This window comes from Rhagoletis zephyria, unplaced genomic scaffold (genome assembly GCF_001687245.7).
Source record: "Rhagoletis zephyria isolate East Lansing unplaced genomic scaffold, Rhagoletis_zephyria_1.1 Rzeph_scaffold_01580, whole genome shotgun sequence".
In the NCBI taxonomy this organism is placed as follows: Eukaryota; Metazoa; Arthropoda; class Insecta; order Diptera; family Tephritidae; genus Rhagoletis; species Rhagoletis zephyria.
The window spans coordinates 59,168-82,091 of record NW_016158664.1 but is presented as its reverse complement, the minus strand read 5'-3'; the positions used below and the strand labels follow the sequence as shown (position 1 = coordinate 82,091).

Sequence of the window (22,924 nt, the reverse complement as noted above, 5' to 3'; positions counted from 1 at the left end):
GTACATTCGTCGGTATTTACGTAGTTAAGTACATGCATACAGGTGATAATTATATGACTGCATTTATGTGTGAACTCCAAGTTTTGATATAAGACAGCTTGCATGTTTAGATATAGTTTGGACGTATAGATAAATGTCGGATATGAGAAGAAAATATGAAATTGAAAGCGGGCGTGGTGGTTATCTACTTGGAATTGCAAAGGCTTATAGATACAAAAATAAAGTTAAATATTTTTGTTGCCAAGTTTTCTTTGTTTGAAAAAATAAAAGCGGATTCTTCGTTATAGTTCTGAACTAAAGTTGAAGTTGAGTTAACAACTCAAAAGCGTTCAGAATTCATTTCACTTGCTCTCCCAGAGAGAAACACAAAAACAACCACATGTAAGAAAAGTTCTGAACTAAATATAATGATGAGTCCGTCTTCCCTTAGATGACAATATGGCAGGGTATTAGGCAGGGTAGCCTGTAGTTCCAATCGGCAGGCATGCCTTCTTCCGACCGTACTGGTGCAGAATTTTTGAACAGCTAAGCTGGCAAACCGTCGATCTGTTCGGCTTTGTTGATTTTGTGCTTGGTTATTTCAGTTCGAGTTTCGACATTCCGATCTCTCAATTTGGGGAATAAATTTATATGTAATTGTATTTATAATTGTCTCGCAAAGCATGGAGCCGAAATGCGCTTGCATTCCGGTACATCTAAAGAATACAACTACTTAGGAGTTGGGAAGATTCTCACTGTTGCTCACTGGCTGAAGGCAAAGCTAATAAAAGAATGAAAGAGATTCACAACTCCTCCCAGAAGGGACTCCGAAAGTCTCTTTGAACTTAGAACTCTTACTGGCTACTTGACATGCAAGTTAAGGTACCATTTGAATCAAATGGAGCTTTCTGTAGAGACGGACTGCAGGTTTTGTGGGCTGGTGGAGGAAGTCCCATAGTATATTCCAAGTGCCTGCCGACGAAGCATGAATCACTGATACGCTTTGGAGAATATGGCGTAGTTCAAAGTGCTTTGATTTTCTAATAGCCTAAGGTTGGAGTGATTACAATTCGGGTTTAACACAATAGATCTTCTTAGGTCGCATAAGTCTGTACAGTAAAATGAGTTGTTATACGCAGTTAATTTGTTTTTATTGTACTACTTAGCTGTGTCTTAGCTTTACTAAAGGTTAAGTTATCTATATTTTTAATAAATTTGACATTGAACAAAAATATTAAAAAGTCAAAAAAATGTTTGGTAGGTTTGGTGGAGTTTGGTAGAACGTTTTGGTAGGAAACAAAAAAATGTCTGTGGCAACACTGGGCCAGATTGAAGAGAAACGCGGGTTTCCGATCAAAAGACATCGACTTTCAAGAGTTATATATTTACCATTCCTACGAAAAAGTATTTTATTTCTCTATATACATGGAAAGCTTCATGGGCTTTGAGGCAGTTATAAATATATATATTTTTTTGAATGCGGGTATTATTTTCCATTAAGAAAAATTGTATGGGTGAGAGCATAACATTTGGAAACTTTTTAGAAAAAAATACGGAGATTTTTTTATTCCATTGAAAAAAATCGTACGGGGTGAGAGCTTAAACTTTTAACACGTTTTTCGAACCACCCTAATGTACATCCCTACGATTACAATAAAAGCGTAAATGCAAGCTTAATTATTTCATAATGCTTCAAATGCAAAAAAAAAAATGTCTACAACTAACACTAATGTGCTCTTACAAAGCCAAGAAAGGGTTTTTGTTGTCGTGATATGTTTGTGGGTGGAAAATAACAAATGTGACTTTGTTAATTGTAACGAAATTCAGAAAAAAAATATTTTTCAAGCAAATGCATTACAGATATAATACTATGTAGTTTCTATATGTTTTGTATTTTCATTCCAATTTTAATTGTTGATGCTATTAAAGCGTTAATTGTTGCTGTTGTTGCACACTTACCTAAGTGATGAAAGGAAAAGCAAACCAAAAGAAAGTGCCACCCAACATAGCGGTTGCATTATTGTTTGTTGATACATATGTGCATATGTGAAGAAGAAACAGCATATGGACTTATAACTACAAACATACAAATGAACAACTAAGGTTCGCATTCGGGACATGATAGTGTAAGCATATATATGTAGTGCCGAACAAGTGCACAGCTACGAAAGTTGATTGCTGCTGGTTGTTGCTGTTGTTACTCTGCTAAGCGTTGAGAAAATAAACTTTCATTATTTTTACAAACATACATACGCGCATACCGTGACGAACAAAAGTATTGACACAGAGAATTTTTCGCAATAATGCAAATTTTTTTTTTCTAATTTCTAATTATAGTTCATACCACAGCAAAAAAACATAACTTATTATTTTCTTTCATACAAAAAAAAAAAATCGAACATACTTTGTAGACCTGCGTGAAAACAATTTTACAAAGCTCAACGCATTTTTTTAGCAACTACAAATCTGTACTTTGCTATATTAAAATTGAATGGGATATATAACACTGCATGCTTAGAATTTTTCTGGAAAATCTTAATAAAAAGTTGCAAATTAGTTTGCAAATTTATTGAATTTTCCTTAGTTTTGCACAAAGCTTAGAGATTTTATTTTTATGTTTTTTGGTTAAGTATGAACCATGTTTTAATTAAAAATTAGCGAAAAGAAGTTAGAATGAAAAACTTTGCATATATTGCGAAAATTTCTCTGTGTCAATACTATTGTTCGTCACTGTATGTACACATACATATATATGTATGTTCAAAAGTACGCCGACAGAGCAAGCTAGCACTTCTTGTAGTTTTAGCTTACGCATACGACTATTTATTTTCATAGTTAAGTTTACATAGCTACATACATGGTTAAGTTTTTTAGGTAGTAAGCCTACATATGTCTGCACTTATGTACATACCTTTGTATAACGTGTGGCAACAAATTGCAGCCCACACGCGCTATACAGCGTCCCACATTTGCACGATTGTTTTCACAGTTGTTTCGTATGTTGTTGGTGTTTAAAACGCTTATAACTCTGCGCGTATTGCGCATGCGTGCGTATGCGTTGACCTGCGGAGAATTTAAGAGAAATGTAAATAAATATGTACATAGTAAGTATGTATGTAGCACATGTAGTCTGTGTGTCTTTTATGTAGAAGTACTTAAATAATTAAATGCTTGCAAGTTTGTTGGTTGTTTCGTAATTTTCGTAATGAAATTAGAGCAAAGTTGTTGAATTTTTTATGGAATTAAGTACAAACGTGCATACATATGTACATATATGTATGTATTTGCGGTTCAACTGCAAAGCTTTAAACCGACTAGCTTAATAGTAAAGACAACACATATTGCGTGCATATTAGAACAAGAAATGCAAACTTTAAATTCAATAAACTACGCAAGGTTTAATCCTGGTGTCATTGTGGTGACTACGCCAAGGGTATGCAATTCTAGAACAGTACATACAAGTACTCGAAAAAAGGAGCTATTCATGTGCAATATGTATTTTATGTTTTGGTGGCGCAAAATTAACATCAATATCGTCAAATATGGCCGCCGAAAACCCGGGACAATCAGGCGCCAGTTTCTGTAAAAACACCTGGTCGATCCACGTCGCGAAAACTCTGATGTATTACAAAAAATGTCCCATTTTATTAAATATATATTAGTCGACAAAATTGTGTCTTTCTATTTTAATCGAAGTCATTGTTAAATTTGCTTTTAAAAAACCCCCTGTTTTTCTTAAAACATTAATTGATTTTGATAAAGTTTTGTATTATCACAGGTAATGCAAAATAACAACAGGGCAATTCTGACAACTGTCTTTCAACTCACCAAAGTCTTTCGAAAGACAAACGTCTTTCGTAATAGATACAGTTGTCAATTCTGGTAACTATCTTGAAAGCTCTTTTCGGTTTTTCGCAAGACTAATTGAAAGATCTGCTAACAAGGAGGTCTTAGGGCCCTTTTCTCAAGTAACCTGCAATTTTAAAGCCCACTTAATATTTAATGGATGCATTAAAATTTATGATTGTGTCTAAAGTAAGGGCTTTTATTATCGGTTTTAAATTGGTTTATAACCAATAAAATATATGGAAATGCTTATCTTTAGACATTTTTAAGCCAACCTTTTAATATAAAGTGAGCTTTAAAGTTAAAGATTACTTCAGAAAACCGGCCTTAGCGTTATTCCCTTTGTCTTTTAGCAATGAGTTTTCTAAAAATTAAATTTAAAAAAAGTAAGTGTGCCTGGGCCACACTGGAGAAGTGAAACTTACGCTACATATCTAGTTTATCTCATAACCAATTTACATACACATGTATACACAAACATCTGATTTTGCTTAAGGTTATATGTTTTGTCTTTTTTCTATCTATGTAGATCCCTAACTCCTCCCCCAAACTTTGCACGAATAGTAGAAGTAGGATATTCGTGGAAAGCCTGTGGACATTCTCCACTCCTAGTCGCGTAAGATCCCTTATCTGCAGACCTCAAATCAATCCTCCTTAGAAATGTATTGCCCTTACAGGTTTTCTAAAGATTTAGGCCCTCGTGAGACCCATGGGCAAAACCTAGCAGCTTTTGTTGGCTGTTTTTGGAGTAAACATTTCGCAGAACAACTCATCAAAGAGATCAACTTTCTCTATAATTTCGCTGAAAATGATCAGATCTGTGTTATCTAGGCAACAAAGAAATTCATGGGAAAAGATGATGAACAGTGAGAGTACTTTTAAATGAGCGATCGCTTAACTTAAAGTTGTGGGGGGGAAAAATTAATAGGCTCTGAAAGTGTAGTGCCTTTGGCTAAGTTATTTACTCATGCACTCAGAATGTTTTCACTTTTTTACATTGATAGGTGGTTGTTTTTTTTTTTACATTTCTTTCTTCCTTTCATTCATTTGTGTCACTGATACTAGCACTCAGTTTGGTTTCAATTATGCCACTGAAAGAAATTTTATAATTATTTTTTTAGCCTTTGTAGTGACACTGTAGTTCTGTCTTCTTTAATACGCAATATTACCAATGTTTTGATGGTAGCCAAATTTCAGTTGGTAAACAAGCACACATTCATACATACATACATAAATGAATATTTTTGTAATTTCACAATTACCAACCAGAAATTTTAATAGCCATAACGGTTGAGCTGTGTGAAGAAAATGTCACACAATTAAAGCTATTCGAAAAAAGAAAGAAAGTAAAGAAAGTAAACAAAAAAAGTGCAGCAACGATTGTGGCGAAGAGAATGTGAAGATAAAACTCAAATAAAAGTTAAAAGTTTCTAAACAACAACAACACAACAGCAACTAAGTAAAACACCACTTTGACAATTCGAGCTTAAAGTTAATAGAGGTATGAAAGAGTTTCGAAAAAGTGTTTTCATAGGTGGGGGAGAAATTTGTGGGATGAAGCCGAAAAAATTTCTGCATTTGACAATTTTCTTTGGTCGAGGCTTTTTCTTATTGTAAGTATGTACATTAAAGCGAACACAATTGGAATAACCAAAATTTGAAGCATGACAACGGGGTTAAAATATGTATATATGTATGTGTTTTACAGCATAGACAGACGGCAACTTTAATTCAGATTAACAGCGCAGTTGATCGGATCTACATAAAATGTACGGAGACAAACGGCAGTATTGCGAACTTAGCGAGCCGAAAAGTTGTGGATTTAAATCACAAAAAAAAAAATATATTTGCATTGTGGGGTTCTCTTAGCAAATACTACCACCACTTGCAACAGCAACAGCAGTTACAGATTCTCTGCTGGGTTAACGCACATTTTACGCACACCGCGAGTAAAGATGTTTACGCATAAAAAATATTGATAAGTAGCTACTAGCTAGTGGTGAAAGCGATACTTATATTTAGACCTATGTATATAGAATATGTATTGCCCCAGGAACTTATATGACTTATAGAGTGTGATCCTTGTACTTCTCAATTGCCTACTCAGCCCAAAGTAGCACTTGTTGGCAAGAGTGATTCTCCGTTGGATTTCAAGTCTGACATTATTATTGGTGTGAATACTGGTTCCCAATTAAACGAAGTTGTCTACTTTTTCAAACTTGTAACTGTCAACAGTGGCGTGGGTGCCAAGACGCGTATGCTCTGACTGTTTGTGTGATGACACGAGATTCTTCGTTTTGTCCTCGTTCACCACCAGACCGATTCGTTTTTATTCTCNGTCAACAGTGACGTGGGTGCCAAGACGCGTATGCTCTGACTGTTTGTGTGCTGACAGGAGATACTTCGTTTTGTCCTCGTTCACCACCAGACCCATTCGCTTTGCTTCTCTATCCAATCCCGAGAAGGCAGAACAGACGTAGCCCTTGTTTTTACCGATAATATCGATGTCGTCCGCATACGCCATCAATTGTAGGCTCGTGTAAAGTATTGTACATGAGCAGTTCAGTTCTGCGGCTCTTATTATCTTCTCCAACATCAGATTCAAGAAGCCTCATGAAAGAGAGTCACCCTGTCGGAAGCCCTATTTGGTGGCGAACGGCTCGGAGAGGTCTTATTCTTACGGAGCTGATGGTACNTTTAAAGTCGACAAATAGGTGGTGAGTGTCGATCCTTTTCTCGCGGGTCTTTTCCAAGATTTGGCGTATTGTGAATACCTGGTCTATGGTGGATTTGCCAGGTCTAAAGCCACACTGATAAGGCCCAATCAGTTCATTGACGGTGGGCTTCAGTCTTTCACACAATACGCTCGATAAGACCTTGTAACCTATGCTTAGAAGGCTGATCCCGCGGTAGTTGGCGCGAATGGCGGGGTCACATTTCTTGTGGATTAAGCAGAGCACACTTAAATTCCAGTCGTCGGGCATGCGTTCATCTGACCATATTCTGCACAAGAGTTGATGCATGCACCTTATCAACTCCTCGCCGCCATACTGGAATAGCTCAGTTGGCAGGCTGTCAGCTCCAGCAACTTTGTTGTTCTTCAAGCGCGCTATCGCTATTCGTTCCTCGTCATAGTCAGGTGGTAGAACATGGACTCCGTCGCCATCGACTGGGGGTTCGGGTTCGTCTTCTCCACTAATTTCCGCGTTGCTACCATTCACTAGGGTGGAAAAGTATTCCCTCCACAATTTAAGTATATTCTGGTCGTCATTGTTGTTCTTACAGGAGTTTGCCCCGTTCTTGAAACCTTCCGTAAGTCGCCTAACCCTCTGGTAGAATTTTCGGGCGTTCTTCCTATCGGCCAGTATCTCAAGCTCTTCGCACGCACGTATTTTTCGGGCTCTCTCTTCTTATTGCGGCAGCGAAATAACCTCCACGGAGACTCTAAATTGTCTAGACATCCCTTCCGACACTAAGCTCACATTTAAGACGCATATTAAAATTGCAGACGGAAAGGCGGAAAAAGTTGCAGCGGGGCTGTCAAGGCTAATGCTAAACGCCAGGAGTCCTAAGCAAGTACGCGACTGCTGGGTGTAAAAGTGCTGAGAAGCATTCTGTTGTATGGAGCGCCAGTTTGGTCCACACAAATGAAGACGAAATCGTACGCCCGGTAAGCTAGAAAAATGTACAACATCAGAGAAGGCATAGGCAGCAGTACTAATACAAGGTCTAATAGTTGCAACTACGGATAAGTACGAGAAAGAAAAGGTGAGTCGGAAGTGTATGCAGCAGTGGCAAGGCCGCTGAGACCACACAAGTAACGGTCGCTGGACTTGTAGACTTAAACAAATGGCTTGACAGGAGATATTCAGAGGTTGATTTCCATCTGATCCAAATAATAACCGGACATGGCTGTTTTAAAGCATACTTGCACAGATTTACTGACGAAGACGACCCATACTGCACTTGTCCGTAGATCGTAGCCCAAAGGGAGGAATTGAGCATAAAGGTGGGGAGGCCATTTAACGTTGATAACCTTGTGAGTATCATGCTGGATTCAACAGAAGACTTGTAAATTATATCAAGCGGAACAACTCCGCACATCTTCATAGAAAGGCAACAGGCCACGCCCCCTCCGTGAAGTAATACATGGAGGTTGTTCCACAGAAGGAGGGAAACGGAGCAGGGTTGGGTTTTTAGTTTTGGTAGTTCGGAAACCGATCTGGTAAACTCTTTTGTACCTACAAATTTCTTCTATTGGGAACACTGATTGTAATATGATCGAAAAATAAAAATCAAAAATAACGACAAACAAGTAAAGAAGTATAAGTTCAGGCGAAACGGAACTTTATATACCCGGCGAAAGTATCATGTATCGTCGTTTCAACTTTCTTAGAATTAATGATATAATTGAACCTATTTAGGTACAGATCGATTAAGTGGTTATCGAGATACACCTTTGTAGTCATAAAGTAGGCGGTGCCACGCCCAATTACTAAAAGTCTATAGCAGTCTTATTTATTGTTAGGAGATTGTTGTGACTATTAACTTGGAGTAAATTAGCGTCCTCAGTTATTGAAATATCGGAGTTTTCGTATTTCCGAAATTTACCGTTATACGGAAAGCGGGAGTAATTTTAGTCCGATTTGTATAATTTTCAAACGCATTGCTTTTATTGCATCCAATATTTACTGAAATATTGTAGTTTTTTCATTTTTCGAAAATACCGTTATATAGGAAATGGGCGTGGTTGCAGTCCGATTTCGCCCATTTTCAATACCAACCTACCTTGGATAAAGGGCAACCGGGATACCAAATTTCGATTTTTGCTCGAGTTATCGTGTACACGGACAGACGGACGGCCGGACAGAAAGACATGGCTTAATCGATTTCTCTTTCCATTCTGAGCATTTATGTATATATTTGTCCATATCTATCTTGATTCTTGATTCGTTTTGGCTGTTATAAACAACCGTTATGCGAACAAAGTTAATATACCCTTGTGCACAAGTGCGCTCGGGTATAAAAATTATCGAAGAAATAATGATAAAATAAAGGTTGAATTTGATCGGAAATATAGAAATCTAATTTTAACTATAAAATTGTGATGTTTATTATAAAGATCATAACCGTTATAGCCCCTGGTTAAAATAACTCGTTAAAACCGTATCATTCGGAAAAAAGGAAAAGAAATGGAGCAGTGGAGGCTCACCTAATACGAGAGTAAAAGTTTAGGTTACCGAAAGTTCTGTATAGGGGAACCATCTGTTTTCAGATGACATACAAATTAAAAAGTCGTAGGTACCGTGAGCGTTCTCATACCCCATCTTTGTACATATGTATGTATGCATGTAAGTACATATGTATGCACACGCGCTGCACGTAGAAATATGCAACAATGCGTGCCTTCAGTGAAACAGCAGCAATAAGTAAATAATAGTAACATTCGAAGCAATGGCAGTCATCATCATTACCAGTGTCAACGTAACGCGATCAGCACATTATCTACCGTAACGCTATAAAGAAAAATATGTATTAAACGACATATCAACAAAATACTTGAATGGCATCGGTCGCTGTTATCACTTGGCATCGTTCGTTCACATTGCCAACATGGTCGCAGCTACGAGTAGCAAAAGTGGCACATCGCTGATTGGTTTCATGCCACACGCAGCAGCCAGCTTATATACACACATACGAATACAATGCACGCCCAGCCGGCAACTAGCCCGCCAGCTATCCAACCCATTCAAGCCATCCAGCCGTGGAGTCAGCGCATTGCTTCATCAAAAAAAAAAAAATAAATGTCAACAAAGTCGCGGTTCAACTGGAGCGTTTATTCCGCATATTTTACGTTTGATGAATATCCAAGACAGCTTCTTCGCGCCGCGCTTTTGCCGCTTGCATACTTCGTTGGTTGCTTGATATTTTAATACGCTTAATTTCGAGTAATTTCTTTAATGAAAATTTTTTAATTTTATTAACCGACTGTTATGTTGCCGCTAACACATTACTGTTGCTGTGTTGCTGCTGCTGCTGGATTGTTGTTACAGCTGCTGATGCCAGTGACTTGTGATGCGGAGCGCGTTGAGATGCACTGATGAATGTGTTTTTATTATGTATATGTATATGTATGTAGATGCGTACATATATAAAAACATATGTAGAAAACGCCAAACGCCATTGTTGCTGAAACCGCTGGGAAAACTTTTTAAAAATATGTAGGAAAATTGTAGAAAATTAAGTAGATAGAAAGAAAAAGGAAAAGCGTTGCTAATTGATAAACTTTAAAATATCTCACTGAACACATATATATGTATGCATATATGCATTTTGATGCACCTCATACATGCATATATGAGTATACATTAGACCGGGTCGGTCCCCATACGAGGGAAAATATAATTTTATTACACCTAGTTTTAAACAGGGACTGCAAATAATTGATTGTTTTTTAACTTTCAACTCATAAAAATAATGCTGAAAGAAAAATGCTGCATGCATAAGGAATAATTCAACATACTCCTTGTTACTTGAACTAACCTCAGGGCAACTGATTTTTTTTTTTTGAGTTTTATTTAAAAACTCCAATTTCAATATTAACTGTTTATTTTTTAATTATTTTTTGCTCAGAAAATAAGACTTAAACGGTATTCACATGAGGCGATTTCTCAAGCAATTTTAAAGGCGAATAGTTGAATCAAAAGTTGGCTGCCTCCAACTTCATTGGAAGCGATTAGTTGAAAGGCCGTTAACACCAGGCGATTTTTGCTTTCAACTAAAAGTTGCCTAAAAATCTCCTCATTTAAACTCCGTATTATATGTAGTCCAACAGCTGGCAATGATTTTGGTTACACCATATATAATCAGGCTAGAAATTTCAAGATGCGTCCTTTTTAGCCCTCCAGGAGTGGCTTTAGGACCCATAGAATTTTTGATGGTGCAAAAGATATCGCAGTGTTGTTACTACCCCGAAACCGGAAAAAATCCCCAGACTAGTACTGAGCTCGAAAGTGGGTGACAGATGGGGCTTAAGTGGCGATTATTAGAGGACTAGGGTGAATCCTCAGAAAGCCTTTAAGCCAGACGAAAATTCGGGTGGAAACCGAATGCCAGATCCAAAAAAACCGTTCCCAAGCAGGTGTTCAATTCTATGATTTTCTCACAAGTTTTTAATACACATATGTGTCTACTTTGTTGATAGAAAGATAAATAGGATATTCACAGCGGTGTCGTATTATTGTATGTCGTTTGCTTTAAAAGGTTAAACAAATTTTCAGAAAACTTGAAAACACCATCAACTTTTTTTAACAGTGTGAAAATTCATAGTATGTCACAAAGATAAAGATAAAGGATCAAAATAAAGGTAAAGATAAAAATCTAGTTATATATAGAGATAAAAATGTAGATAAAGACAATGGTGGTAATGACAGTGAGATTGATTAACGCAGTAAATGTAGCGGATAATCGTAATTCCAATTGTAATGACAGTCACTATTTTCGTGTTTACTTTAATATTCGTGTGCGCATTTTTTAACTGTGTAGTTAGTAGATATATAAAGTAATTTATATAATAAAAGCTATAACCGTTATGGTCTCTGGTTTTAAAGGTACTTACAAGAGAATTTTTACATCGTGAAACATTCAGTCCTTTCCACCTCCTAAAATCAAACAAAGTCGACTAACTTCATGAATTCATTAAAATTTATAAATTTTTGAGTGCTACAGGTCGATTTAGTATCGTAAAAAATTTATAATAAACCTTTCTTCTTTTTGCGGATTTAGCGTTCAGCCTGTGGAATTGAGGTTATGGATTTTACTAGTCGAAGGATGTAATTAAAGGGACCATGATCTTAAAGGGATATATAGTTAAAAAAAAAATCTTTTCAATGAAATAGAACCTTTAAAAATCGATCTCCACATACAAAATTCTTAGCAAATCTCTATCCTGCATGATAGGACCTGTCATTGACAAACATTTTATGACGTTAAAATCCAATCAAGCTTTGAAGTTACGATGGCTTATTAGAAGCTTTTCTCATGACCCCGCCTAATGTACAAAAGTATATTTGTAGTTATTGTAAGCAATAAAAGTATGTAATCAGCTGAAAAGAGCAACAAAACAATACAACCACCAATCGCAACGTGCGGCACGAATTAATTTTGCACGAAGTACGCGTGTGAAATCTCAAATATTTTTCACATTTTCGCATTTTATGTTCATATAATCACATTGTATCACTCTGTGTATTTCAAGCAATCAATTTAGGTTTTTATGAATTGAAGCATAGAAAATGTACATGTATTATTTTACTTTTATGTATAACACCGTGCGACAGTAAATTTTACACACAAAAAATTAATATATTCGCGAAACTGTGGGTAAATTATAGTAAAATTGCGTACTTAGTTTTTCTCTATGACGTCAGGGTTTGTTTTTTAAAGGATTTTGAAAAATATGATTATCTCCAAAAATTAGGTTAAATGTTTATGATGCCACCTGTTTGAGAAGTTGAATTTAATTAACTTATATACAAATTATTAATTAATAAATTATTATTAATAAATTAAAATTCGGGTGTGAAACGAAAAAGTGTCAAGAGATCTTTTACTTGAATAGGGTTGCCAGCTTGCTTAAAAAGTTCCGTTCAAATTATTTAGTAAGTTAGACGAATTACTAAAATATACATATCAATCGAAACGGGTTTGGAAAGGTTTTTTTATGACCTTTATTTCGTAGGATTGCCACGTGCTCGAAAAATCAAATTCAACTTAATTATTCATTTTATGGAAATATGTATGTATCACAATCTTAGACGAAAGAGATTTAAGAAGATTTTAGTTTGAAAATACTTTTAAAAAGGATTTTCACTTGCTTGAAAAGTCGAATTTAGTTAACTTATCCACAAGTTTTAGGAAATATTAAAATATGTAAGTTTGAAAATCTCTTTGATAAGGCTTGCCACCTTTTCGAAAGTTCATACCGATCTAACTAAGTATATATTAAACAAGAGATGAATTTTTTGTGAAGGTCATTAGATTTGCACGTTTCTTTCGAATTTCAAATATGAGGGGCCAAAGTGCATAAAGACCAAGGTCCTGTAGATGTGTGATAATATAATTTTTTTTTTTGAAGTGGGAACTTTTTTATCGGCACAGCGTGATTTGAAATTTGATGATATTAAAGCCGACACAATTCGGGGCCACCCTTCACTCAGAAACGGTTACACGGATTTAGATGAAATATGGCACTCGCTTCGCTTACGATTCGGACTAATATTTTGAATAGTTTGTAGGTTTTTGAACAAAAATTTTGGGCGTTTTAAAGCCATGCGGGTTCACTAATTACGATTGTTTCTCTGTTGAAGAATCTCCAAAGTGCCGAACTTGATAAATAAATAGCCTAAGGTGTGAGGGACTACTTAAGGGTAAGCACAATAGATCCGGCAATGTCGTAGCACCGGTATGACCTAAAAACAGTAACAAACCCTCATTTGCAATGAAACTCTCATTAGGAATTTATGCAAGTGCCTACCTTCCCGATTTTCAATTTCCCCTATAATTGACCTAATCGATTTGGTATTAAAATTCAACGATTTCATGAATAAGTCAACAGCCATTGACACAAAACAACTAAAAGCCAAACAAACAAACCAAAAAAAAAACAGGGTTGAGGGTCATTATGGTAGCCGTGGTTTTAGGTATGCAAGTAAGTACAATATGTGTGTGTTGTATGATAAAACTAACTGTAAAAGTATAAAGTAGCAAAAGGGCTAATGATTCAGTCGACCACATTTGCTTGTTGGCACAGGACGCAGTTATTTGGTTTGTTGCATTGCCGATAAAGACTCCTACATACATACACGATAAATAAATAAAAGTTTTCCAAATATTTTGTGACACGTGCAGAAAACAATGTTTAATACGAAAAAACAAAACTAAATTAAACAAGAGAAGGTAAATTGAGGCGCTTCAAATTGTGTATAAGAAAACGGTTGAACGAGCCACAGTGGAAATACTCGTAGCAGTAGTGGAGGGGGATGTGGAAGTGGTAGCAACGTAAACCAGTTCAAACAACAACTGAGTGAAACACCTGTCCTCTTGTTTGCACATATGCACATACGCACATACATACATAGAAATCCACATGCATATGTATTGACGTCTAAATATTTGATGTCCTTTTTTATGATTTTTATTTTTTACCTTTGCCCTGCTACGTGCACTTTTTTGCTTTGCTTCATTATTCCTTGCCTTTTTTGTAATGCTTCGTCGTTTATTTTTTCGTTTGTTCCTGTTTGCTTAAACTTACAAGTCCTTAATGATGCATTCAACCATTGTGTGTGTGCCTGTAAACAGCGACAGCTCCGCTATTACCGGTTTTACGACTGGTAACGCAACCGGGAAATTGCTGTATCGCACAGGACACATTTGTGTGCATCCTTAAGTACATACACATGCACGTATGTATGTATGTAGGTATGTATGTATGTGCGTGTTAGTGGTTTTGGGGCAAAAGTTGAAGCCAAAACCGGTAGGCAATCCTGAGGAAGTATTTTCAAATTTCCGTCTACGTGATTGTATTGATTTTACAAACGGATTTACATATGTTGGTTGTTCTTTTTTATATTCACTTGCTAACCGGAATATATAGTACTTGTATTTATATTAGGGCGGGTTAATTTATATTGGAGATTTTTTTGACTATGCACGTATAGCATAGGCGAAATCTACGTGTAATTCTAAGCAAATTTGCCGAAGAAACAAAAACAATCAATTTTTGCCCATAGTGCATTCGTGGCCGATTTTCGGTTCTGTAGGATCCGTTTTCGGGTCTTTTGGAATCGAGTTTCGGTTCATTGGGAACTACTTTTTTCGGGTCTTTTGGAATCGAGATTGGGTTCTTCCGTTGTACCAATTTTTCGGTTCTTGTAAGAACCGAACCGGTAAGTTCTCTACTGGATCACTATTTATTTTTTTTTAGTCCAGAACTTCTCTGCCCGCCGTATGTAGAACTATACATTAGCACATATTCTATTTATGCAATTTCCGAAAGAGCACCTTGTTAGGCAAGTCCGTCGCAATGCCAAAAAATACTCTTCAGAATCGCGTTTTTTTCATGAAAAAATATTAAAACACTAAACTTTTTCTCCAGAAATTGGTCTGAAATACATGAAAAAACATAAATTTTAGAAATTTTGCCAATATCTATTTGAAATTAGTCAAAAAATAGAAATACATATGTATATAAATGTTAGAAGTTTGCATACATCTTTTTTTAAAGAATTTTTATAAATACTTACATATATAATTCAATTTTTAGTGCAGTTTGATACAATTTCGTAAAGCATTTTCTTGTTGAATATACATTTTGAAGTTATAAAATAAAAGGCATATTCGTCCGCGTTAAGCATTTTCAAAAACTAACCCGTTCAGGTCCCAAAAATTTCAGAAAAATTTTTCAATTAATAATAATGGCATGTGAATGAATTAATATCTCAATGATATGGATAAAAATGTTACAGTGATTTCTCTGAAATGGAATTTGGTTATGAAATTAAAAAATCACTGAAGTCTTCATAAAAACGGCATACAAATTTTCCGAAAATTACATGAAAGACATCATTAATTTAAAAAAAAATACGGCACTTTATTAAAGCTTTGATGCAGATCATTCAAGCGCCCTTGCTAGGAGCATATGAGTTCCACAACATGGCCAATTTGATCGACCACGTTGGATTGTACTCACGGGGGCTTAAGGTTTTCGCCGCCATTCTAACCTAGTCCCCTTCTATCTTGGAAACTTTATAGCTTATGAACTTTTTCAGAGCACTCTCTGTCAGAATAGCTGGTTAAGGGAAAGTGGACTCAAGCTCAATTCCACCAATATCGAAATGGTGCCATGCACGGGAAAATATAAGATAAAGCTTTTATGCTACCCTCTCTAATTGGTCTGAGCCTTACACTGTTTATAGAGGAAACGGAACCTTACGGAACGATCCAGAAAATCCATAACTTCCCTCTACGCCTGTAAAGCAGCAGTGGGGTCTGAAATTACATATACTTCCCTGCTGTACACAACGGTTTTCCGACTAATCCTCTTCTATGGGATCACCGGATGGTGGCCGACTCTAGAAACGTTTACTTTTAGAAGTACATTGGAAAGGTAACCAAGCGCTGCCCCAAGTATTTCAATGCCAACTTTATTCAATTTTCTTCCTACCGACCTTTATCGTAACTTTCAGGTCAGTTGCAACGTAACCAGATTGAATGCGGCTCACATTAAGATAGATTTTAGGTTCGGTCACTCAACAATTGTGGGCACCATCCCGCAGGCTTAAAATAGGCTGTGCTACACCAGCCCAGTCTTCGAAAAGATGGGTAAAATCATGACAATAAGGTTAGTAGCAGAATTTACTTTAAAGCTCTCTCATTAAAGTTTGGAATGTGGCTCCCGGAGAAGTGCAGCATTTTCTAAACCAAGTTAATGGCTCTAAGGGAGGTGGCCTTAATAGTGCAACAGTCTGGAAACTGCGCAGCACAAAAGCTTGCATGGGTATGACACTGGCGCTCCCTGTCTTTGTGTAAACACTGATTAAAATTTGGTCAAAAACGAAGTGTTAAGGAACCAACCTGTTCTGTAACCAACCATTTCTAGCCAAGTAACAATGAGAAAACATCTTTCACTCTGTACATACATATGTATGTATGTATTTAATTGAGTTATGTTGAGGTTAAATATTTCCTAGGCCATTTATATTTGTATATGTGCTAGAAGTGCTCGTAAATAACCAAAACTGCTGTAGAGATGCCAAATTTGCAAACTAGCAGCATATTCTAAATATTCTTTATTCAAAAATGGTAAAACTTTGTACTACATACACTTCGTCTACCCCCGCCTCCTCTTTAGCACATTTAATTGCACTGAAGGATACAAATTTGGCAATGACGTTGTTTGCATTGAGACAACCCCCTCACTGCTGACGGTCTCGAACACAATGCTTGGCTAAAACAAGTCTTGCCAAGTAACAATGGATGTAGGCTGCATTAAATTGTATCGGCTGCAGAACAGTTTAGGAATAGTTCAGTTTGTGATGGTACCCATCCAATGGGAAGCACATATGTATATGTTGATATTTTCTGAGCTATTCTATGCATTTCTCAGCTTGACATATGCGATCACATAGCATAAAATTTAAATTTAATTCATGGTGGTGTTGCTGGCGTTTCATTTTAGAGAACCCTAAAAGTACAAATTTCAAAACAGTCTCGAAACGTATGGGTAGGAACTAATCCCGAATGTACTCGTCCAATTATGACTACTGGATGTGCTCACAGCAGATATGTTAGACATTACTTACACAATTGAGGGCATGGTAGCCAAAGTACGCTAACTAAACTTAGCAAAAAAATAGAGATGTGACCTAAAAACTCTTAACTAGAAAGGTGCGGCTAATAGCCCGATCATTCCCCGACTAAATTACTTATGATGTAATAGTAATCAAAAGGTAACTGCAATGAAATTTATTTGAATTTACCCTAAAAGTGTTATAAAAACCGTTGGTAGTATTGTCTTATAATTTTTAATGTTTTTAAAGATAGGCTACTTTGTATCTCATCGCGGCAATTGTGAATATATAAGTCTGTGCATTGTCTTACTTACTGCAGTCCTTTTCGCTTGCCAAAAACATTTTTCTATGTCGGCTCCTGCGCTCGTTTCCATCCTTTCAAGTTATATTTTATTCTTTTTACAAAACTTTACATTTTGTTTTTCTCCACGCTGACGCGCGCCTTTGTTGCCATGTGTGTGTGTTTTTTTAATAGTTTTTTCTTATACCCGGTTCGTTGCTGTTATGGACACATTGGAGGCGAATAAGTTCTTGTCTCGTTTTTAGATATAGCAACGCATTAACAGTGGGCTAGATTATGAACTATACCTACAGAAATAAAAATTACGGAACATGAACCTTGTTGTTGTTGTTGTAACAGCAAAGAGTTTTTGGGAAATTTTATTAGAGTAAGGGTCGCGCCGGTAATGTAAACACGACTGTTCTGGGAGCGATGGTCATATTAAACTATACTATAAATATGGCCATTGTCTTCGTCATCGCTTCTCAGATTGAGTCAAAGCGCAACTTGAATTCAGCGAAAAATTTTGCCAAAAAATGATTTATTTATCTTTGCAACCCTAAATCCTGCAAGTTCCGGACGATTGCCAATACAAATTTATTTTGCGCTTTCTTCCGTGAAATATCCTTTTCTTAAAATTTTTAAATAAATGAAAATTTTGTTCCCGAAAGCTTTTTAAAGTGTTTCTTACTTTCTCTGGCTTAATGAGACCCGACCTCGTAATGTTTCTATACCGCATGTTCTGCCTCATAGTCATCTTGGCAGAGTTGGAATATAGTATGTATGTAATCTGGATTTTCGTTGGCAAAGAAGTTTTGGATTGGCGAAAGCTGGCGGAAAAACATAGTTATGACCCTTGTTGCAATTATTCTCGAGGCACGACAAAAGTATTGGTTGTCGACGATACAACGTTCGCAATGCATGTCTTCAACTTGAGGAATAAATCTTTTGTCTACAATGTCCCAGATTCAGTTCGAGAGCTCATCAGCCAGTTCGCTTGCCCGAAGATCGCACTGTCCTAGTACTAAAATAATTGAAAATCCTGGATAATACCTGATGTTGTACATGCGTTTTCCCAGCTTTACTTTAATATGGAATCCGCATAATCAAAATCCGGTTTGGTTTCTCTGAGATTGCAAAACCCTGCGATAGAAACCTTGTCGCATTAGTGCCCATGTAAGATAACCTGAAGTTTACCTCCAGGTGCCATTCAGCATCACAAGGCATACTGCCGTTATACATATTTCCTCTTAAAAGAGTCTTTCATGTCAGTTTCCTATCCAGATATACTCCAGAATATTTCACGTCTACGGACTGCCGAAAGGCTTTTTGACTTAGAAATACCATGGTTGTCTTGGTGGTATTGGCTGCAAGTCCCTAAAACTTGAACAATGCACCAGTCTTAAGTGTAGGAATTATTAAATGTTTGGACAGTAGAGGCTTGCCAATATGGTGTGTCTTAAAGTTACAACATAATTGGTGGGACCTTCATTTTGGGTATATTGCTCACATCAGGACTCGTAAATAGATTTGCCAAGTACCTTCCATAAGTAAAATCCATATAAAATCGTTTCTTCATCCACTGTGTCCTACTGGTCCCCGGCGACCACACGGGTGATAAATAATTTAGATCCGGCCGGCCAATTGCCTTATATGTTGTCAACAATGTTTCTTTATCTTTGCCACAACTGCTACCGGGGAACCATTTGAGGACTTTGTTGCGGCTCTGTACATTCTCGGTAATTGCGGTTGTGTACGCCGAGAAAGAGTGCTGTCGAATGTTATTCCAAGGATTTCTCGGTTATTTACAGTCAGAATTGCTACGCCGTTGCCTTGAAAACTCCGCTGTAGTCCGACCGACTTCGTATCGGTGGTAAATATAGTTGCTGAGGATTTCGTATGAGGGAGGGTTAGACTTCGTGCAGTGAAGATGCGAGAAAGTTCGGAGAGGTAACCATTTACTTTTGAGCACAGGTAATCAATTCTATTGCCGCCGGATGCCAATACCTAGCTAATTATTCCAAAGCAACTCAGAAACGCAGCAAAGTTAGGATATTTATAAAAAAAACGATAATAAACTGACGCCAAGCACGTAGCGAGATGAACAAAAATAACGGGGAATATATTTTTATTCCTCGCACGTCAAATTATAGCTTTCATTTCCTCAGAGCTCCCCAGCTCGAAATTGCATTGGGTCAGTTAGGTCAACGAAGCAGTCCAGAGCTAGGCTGATCGGGGTTTTAATGCTTTGTTGGGAAGCATTCTGGAATATGTTTTTTTTTTTGCGAAGTTCAGCGCTCCGCCATGGGACTATTTTTCATAGCCAACTAAATTCTCATTACCTCATTTGTCGCCCCTTAAATTGTCGATGTACGATGAATTTGCCTAAAAACGCTCAATTGTTGACCACTGTGCCACCAGCCGTTCCAAGTCGCTGCCGGTGCTTAACGCTTCGTCTAGCCGCGTCGCATCCGCACACATGTCTACTAACTAACTGGTTGGATGGCTGCTATGAGCTCGAAGGCGGTCTGGCGCGCGTCTACAGCGCTCATACTTACATATTTACGTATATACATACATGCATGTATGTGAATGCATTTTTATGTCTCTATTATTGGCAGCCGTCTTGACACCATTGCCACAGTGCGCAACGCTGGCGTGGAGTGCGCGGTATTCAAGACACTGGCGACAACGTTGACACGTTTTGCACTTTGTTTGTCGCAAATAACAGAGGACTTTTGCATTTCCAGACGTTTGCTTTGATTTATAGAAAAATGTTGCAACTAATGCTCATCTGATTGAGTGTGTAGATGTACATATGCACGTGTGCAATTGTGTGTATGTGTGTGCGCGGCGCATATGCCAACGCGCGAATTCCACGGGGCATGACGATGCGCCTTGGCGTTGCAATGCGCTTTATTTTCGTACGGAAGTAACCTTGAGCCAAATAAACTAATTTCCTTTTTTTCATTTTACTATCTGCTTTGGTTTTTATTTTTGTAGACACTCCGAGTGGGCATAAATAAATTGTTGCCGACTTCATTCACTGGTACAAAGGGAGCACAGACTGTGTAGAGCAAGCGGCGGCAAGGACGTGCGCTGTACGTGGCAAGGCTTTTGCAATATATACATACTTAGTTAGCGGCGCTTTACGACCAGTCGGTGCTGGCGCGTCAATGTGGAAGAGACAAATTCCAAGGGGCTTGCGTGTAGTGCTTTTGATACATACAAAGACGATAAATGCAACATAGCAAATGAATGCAGACGTACGCACGATGCGTTAAATCATCAAAAACACATATCAGCGCGATGGCAGCACAAGCAGATTCGCAGCGCCTGAAGGAGACAGAGACAGCCCACATGGCTGGTGGTGTTGCAACAGTATTAAAGTCAATGTCAACTTCACCTGCAGCACAGCGACAGGAACAGCTGCAACAGCAACTCAACCAGCACAGGAAGCCAAAGTCACAGATACATTCGCAACCAAAGAGATTCAATTCATCCTCATTGTTAGACATTGCTGGCATTGACGCGCGTGCAAATGCACCCGATAAACCGTTTGCAAATGGAATTACTCCCGGCGCTACTGTTCCAACGATTCTGCAGCCACAGGCACCGTGCAATTCGGGCGTCTCTTTGAGCTCATTGCCCGATGCGGCTATAGTGCTGCGCGTTCCATCCACCCTATGCACCACGAATGCCGCCGCACAATTGCATATGCCGCTAGCTCCAGCATCAGCGGCAGCATCGACGACCTGTGAACCGCCTGCAGCAGCCGTAGCTACTGTTGGACCGGAAACGCTGGCGACAACTCAGAGCACATGTCGCACTGTCTGCTCGCTGGTCGCTTTGGGGATAGAGCCTGTTGCAATGATGGAGGGGCACGGCCACAAAGAGCCTTTGGCTGACTATCAACGCTGTTGTTGGCCGCCGCCACTATTTATTATACTGGTGTCACTGCTGGAGGTGAGTTTGCGAAAATTACGTTTTAATTTGATGCTGAGATTTTTTTGCAGGCGCTTTTCATTTTGGACATACATATGTATGGTAGACATGGATTTTTTGCATTGCGTTTGCTTTAAAAATTCATTTATTCCGGCGCATCTGCCGAGCTTGTTGCTGGTACGGCCAATGTTTGAACAAAGCGAGTAGTGTAAAAAAAAACAAAAAATAAAATAATTAATGCTACAGCAAGGACGAAAATTAAATACGAACGTTCAAACTTCATGCTTCCCATTTCGACCAGCACCAGGTTTGGCGGAACTCACTGCTCAAAACTACAAGTTGTTTTTTTTTTTGTTTGTTCGCCTGGTAATAATGCTTCGGGTGCTGATATCGAGCTGCTGGCCGAATTCACTTGCAGCCATACCTACACAAGAAATTTTTCTCTCTGCCAAAAAATGCCTTAATTAAACCTACCGTAAGTCTACACTATGCATTTAACATCTCTAGCTTTGCGCTGGAAGCAGGCTGCGTGGGGTAGCAGTAATACGAGTATAGAGATATGTGTTGGCTGTGTCAAGCCTATCTTTAAACATTTGTGAAGAAATCAGTTTGTTCGTAAAATGTTACTCTATATAGTACTAGCCGGCCTCGTATGCGCGAGGCTTCGCCATTAACAAAAATGCCCTCGCGTATTATACATACATAATTTTTAAAACGGTGGCAACCCCACTCAAACAAAAAATAAAAACTTATTGCACATGCTGAGACCGCATCCTTTCACTTCGTACCTCAGCTTTTGGACCAACAAGCGGTGAAGATCTTATGTTTTTTTAAAAAGTGGCAACCCTACGCAAAAAGTAATCCATTATTGAACATCTAAAAGCTGAGCCCTTTTATTTGACACCTCATTTCTTATAATCCAACGAAAAGTGCGGATCTAATAATTTTTTGACAGGTGGTAACTCTAGAAGAATTTAAAGTACTAAAGATAATATTTCTATCGATGCAAATTATACTTAGGAAATCTCGTATAAATCTGTTTATCCTACGTATAGAAGATAGTAATTTTTAAATAGGTGGCAACCCTATTCAAAAAAACTTAAGCTTTTGTACATGCGAAGGCCAGGGCCTTTCATTTGGTGTATCATTTCGTAATCCAACGAACGGCGAAAATCTTTTGACTTTTTAATTGGTGGCAACCTTACTCAGAAAAATAATACATTATTGCACATGTAGAGGCTAAGTCTTTTAGTTGGACAGTGATGGTACATAACCGTTGCCTACGCTTATTATTATTGAATATAGTAATTTTATTAACAGGTGGCAGCCCTATTAAAAAAACATTAGCTTTTTTCTAGAGGCCAAAACATAAAATAATTTTTATTTTCACTTTTAATTCAACATAGATTGATTAAAAGAAAAATACTGATAAAAATAAAATATTTCACACAAACGGGGTGGAGATTTTGAAATTCCTGCCCATACTATTTTGTTTGTAAGTCAAATATTAGTGGCATTGTGCTGC

The 22,924-nt window shown here is 37.6% G+C and overlaps 1 protein-coding gene across 1 annotated transcript in view; it reads left to right on the top strand.

The window, feature by feature from the left end:
* The window catches only part of LOC108364517 (protein rhomboid-like), a 65,733-nt gene that overhangs the window by 32,697 nt on the left and 10,112 nt on the right, over positions 1–22,924 (top strand). Inside the window, exon 2 of the mRNA XM_017618219.1 lies at positions 20,458–21,420. Coding sequence (XP_017473708.1) covers positions 20,713–21,420 — 708 coding nt within the window. The 5' untranslated portion in view covers positions 20,458–20,712. The remainder of the gene's footprint in view (positions 1–20,457; positions 21,421–22,924) is intronic.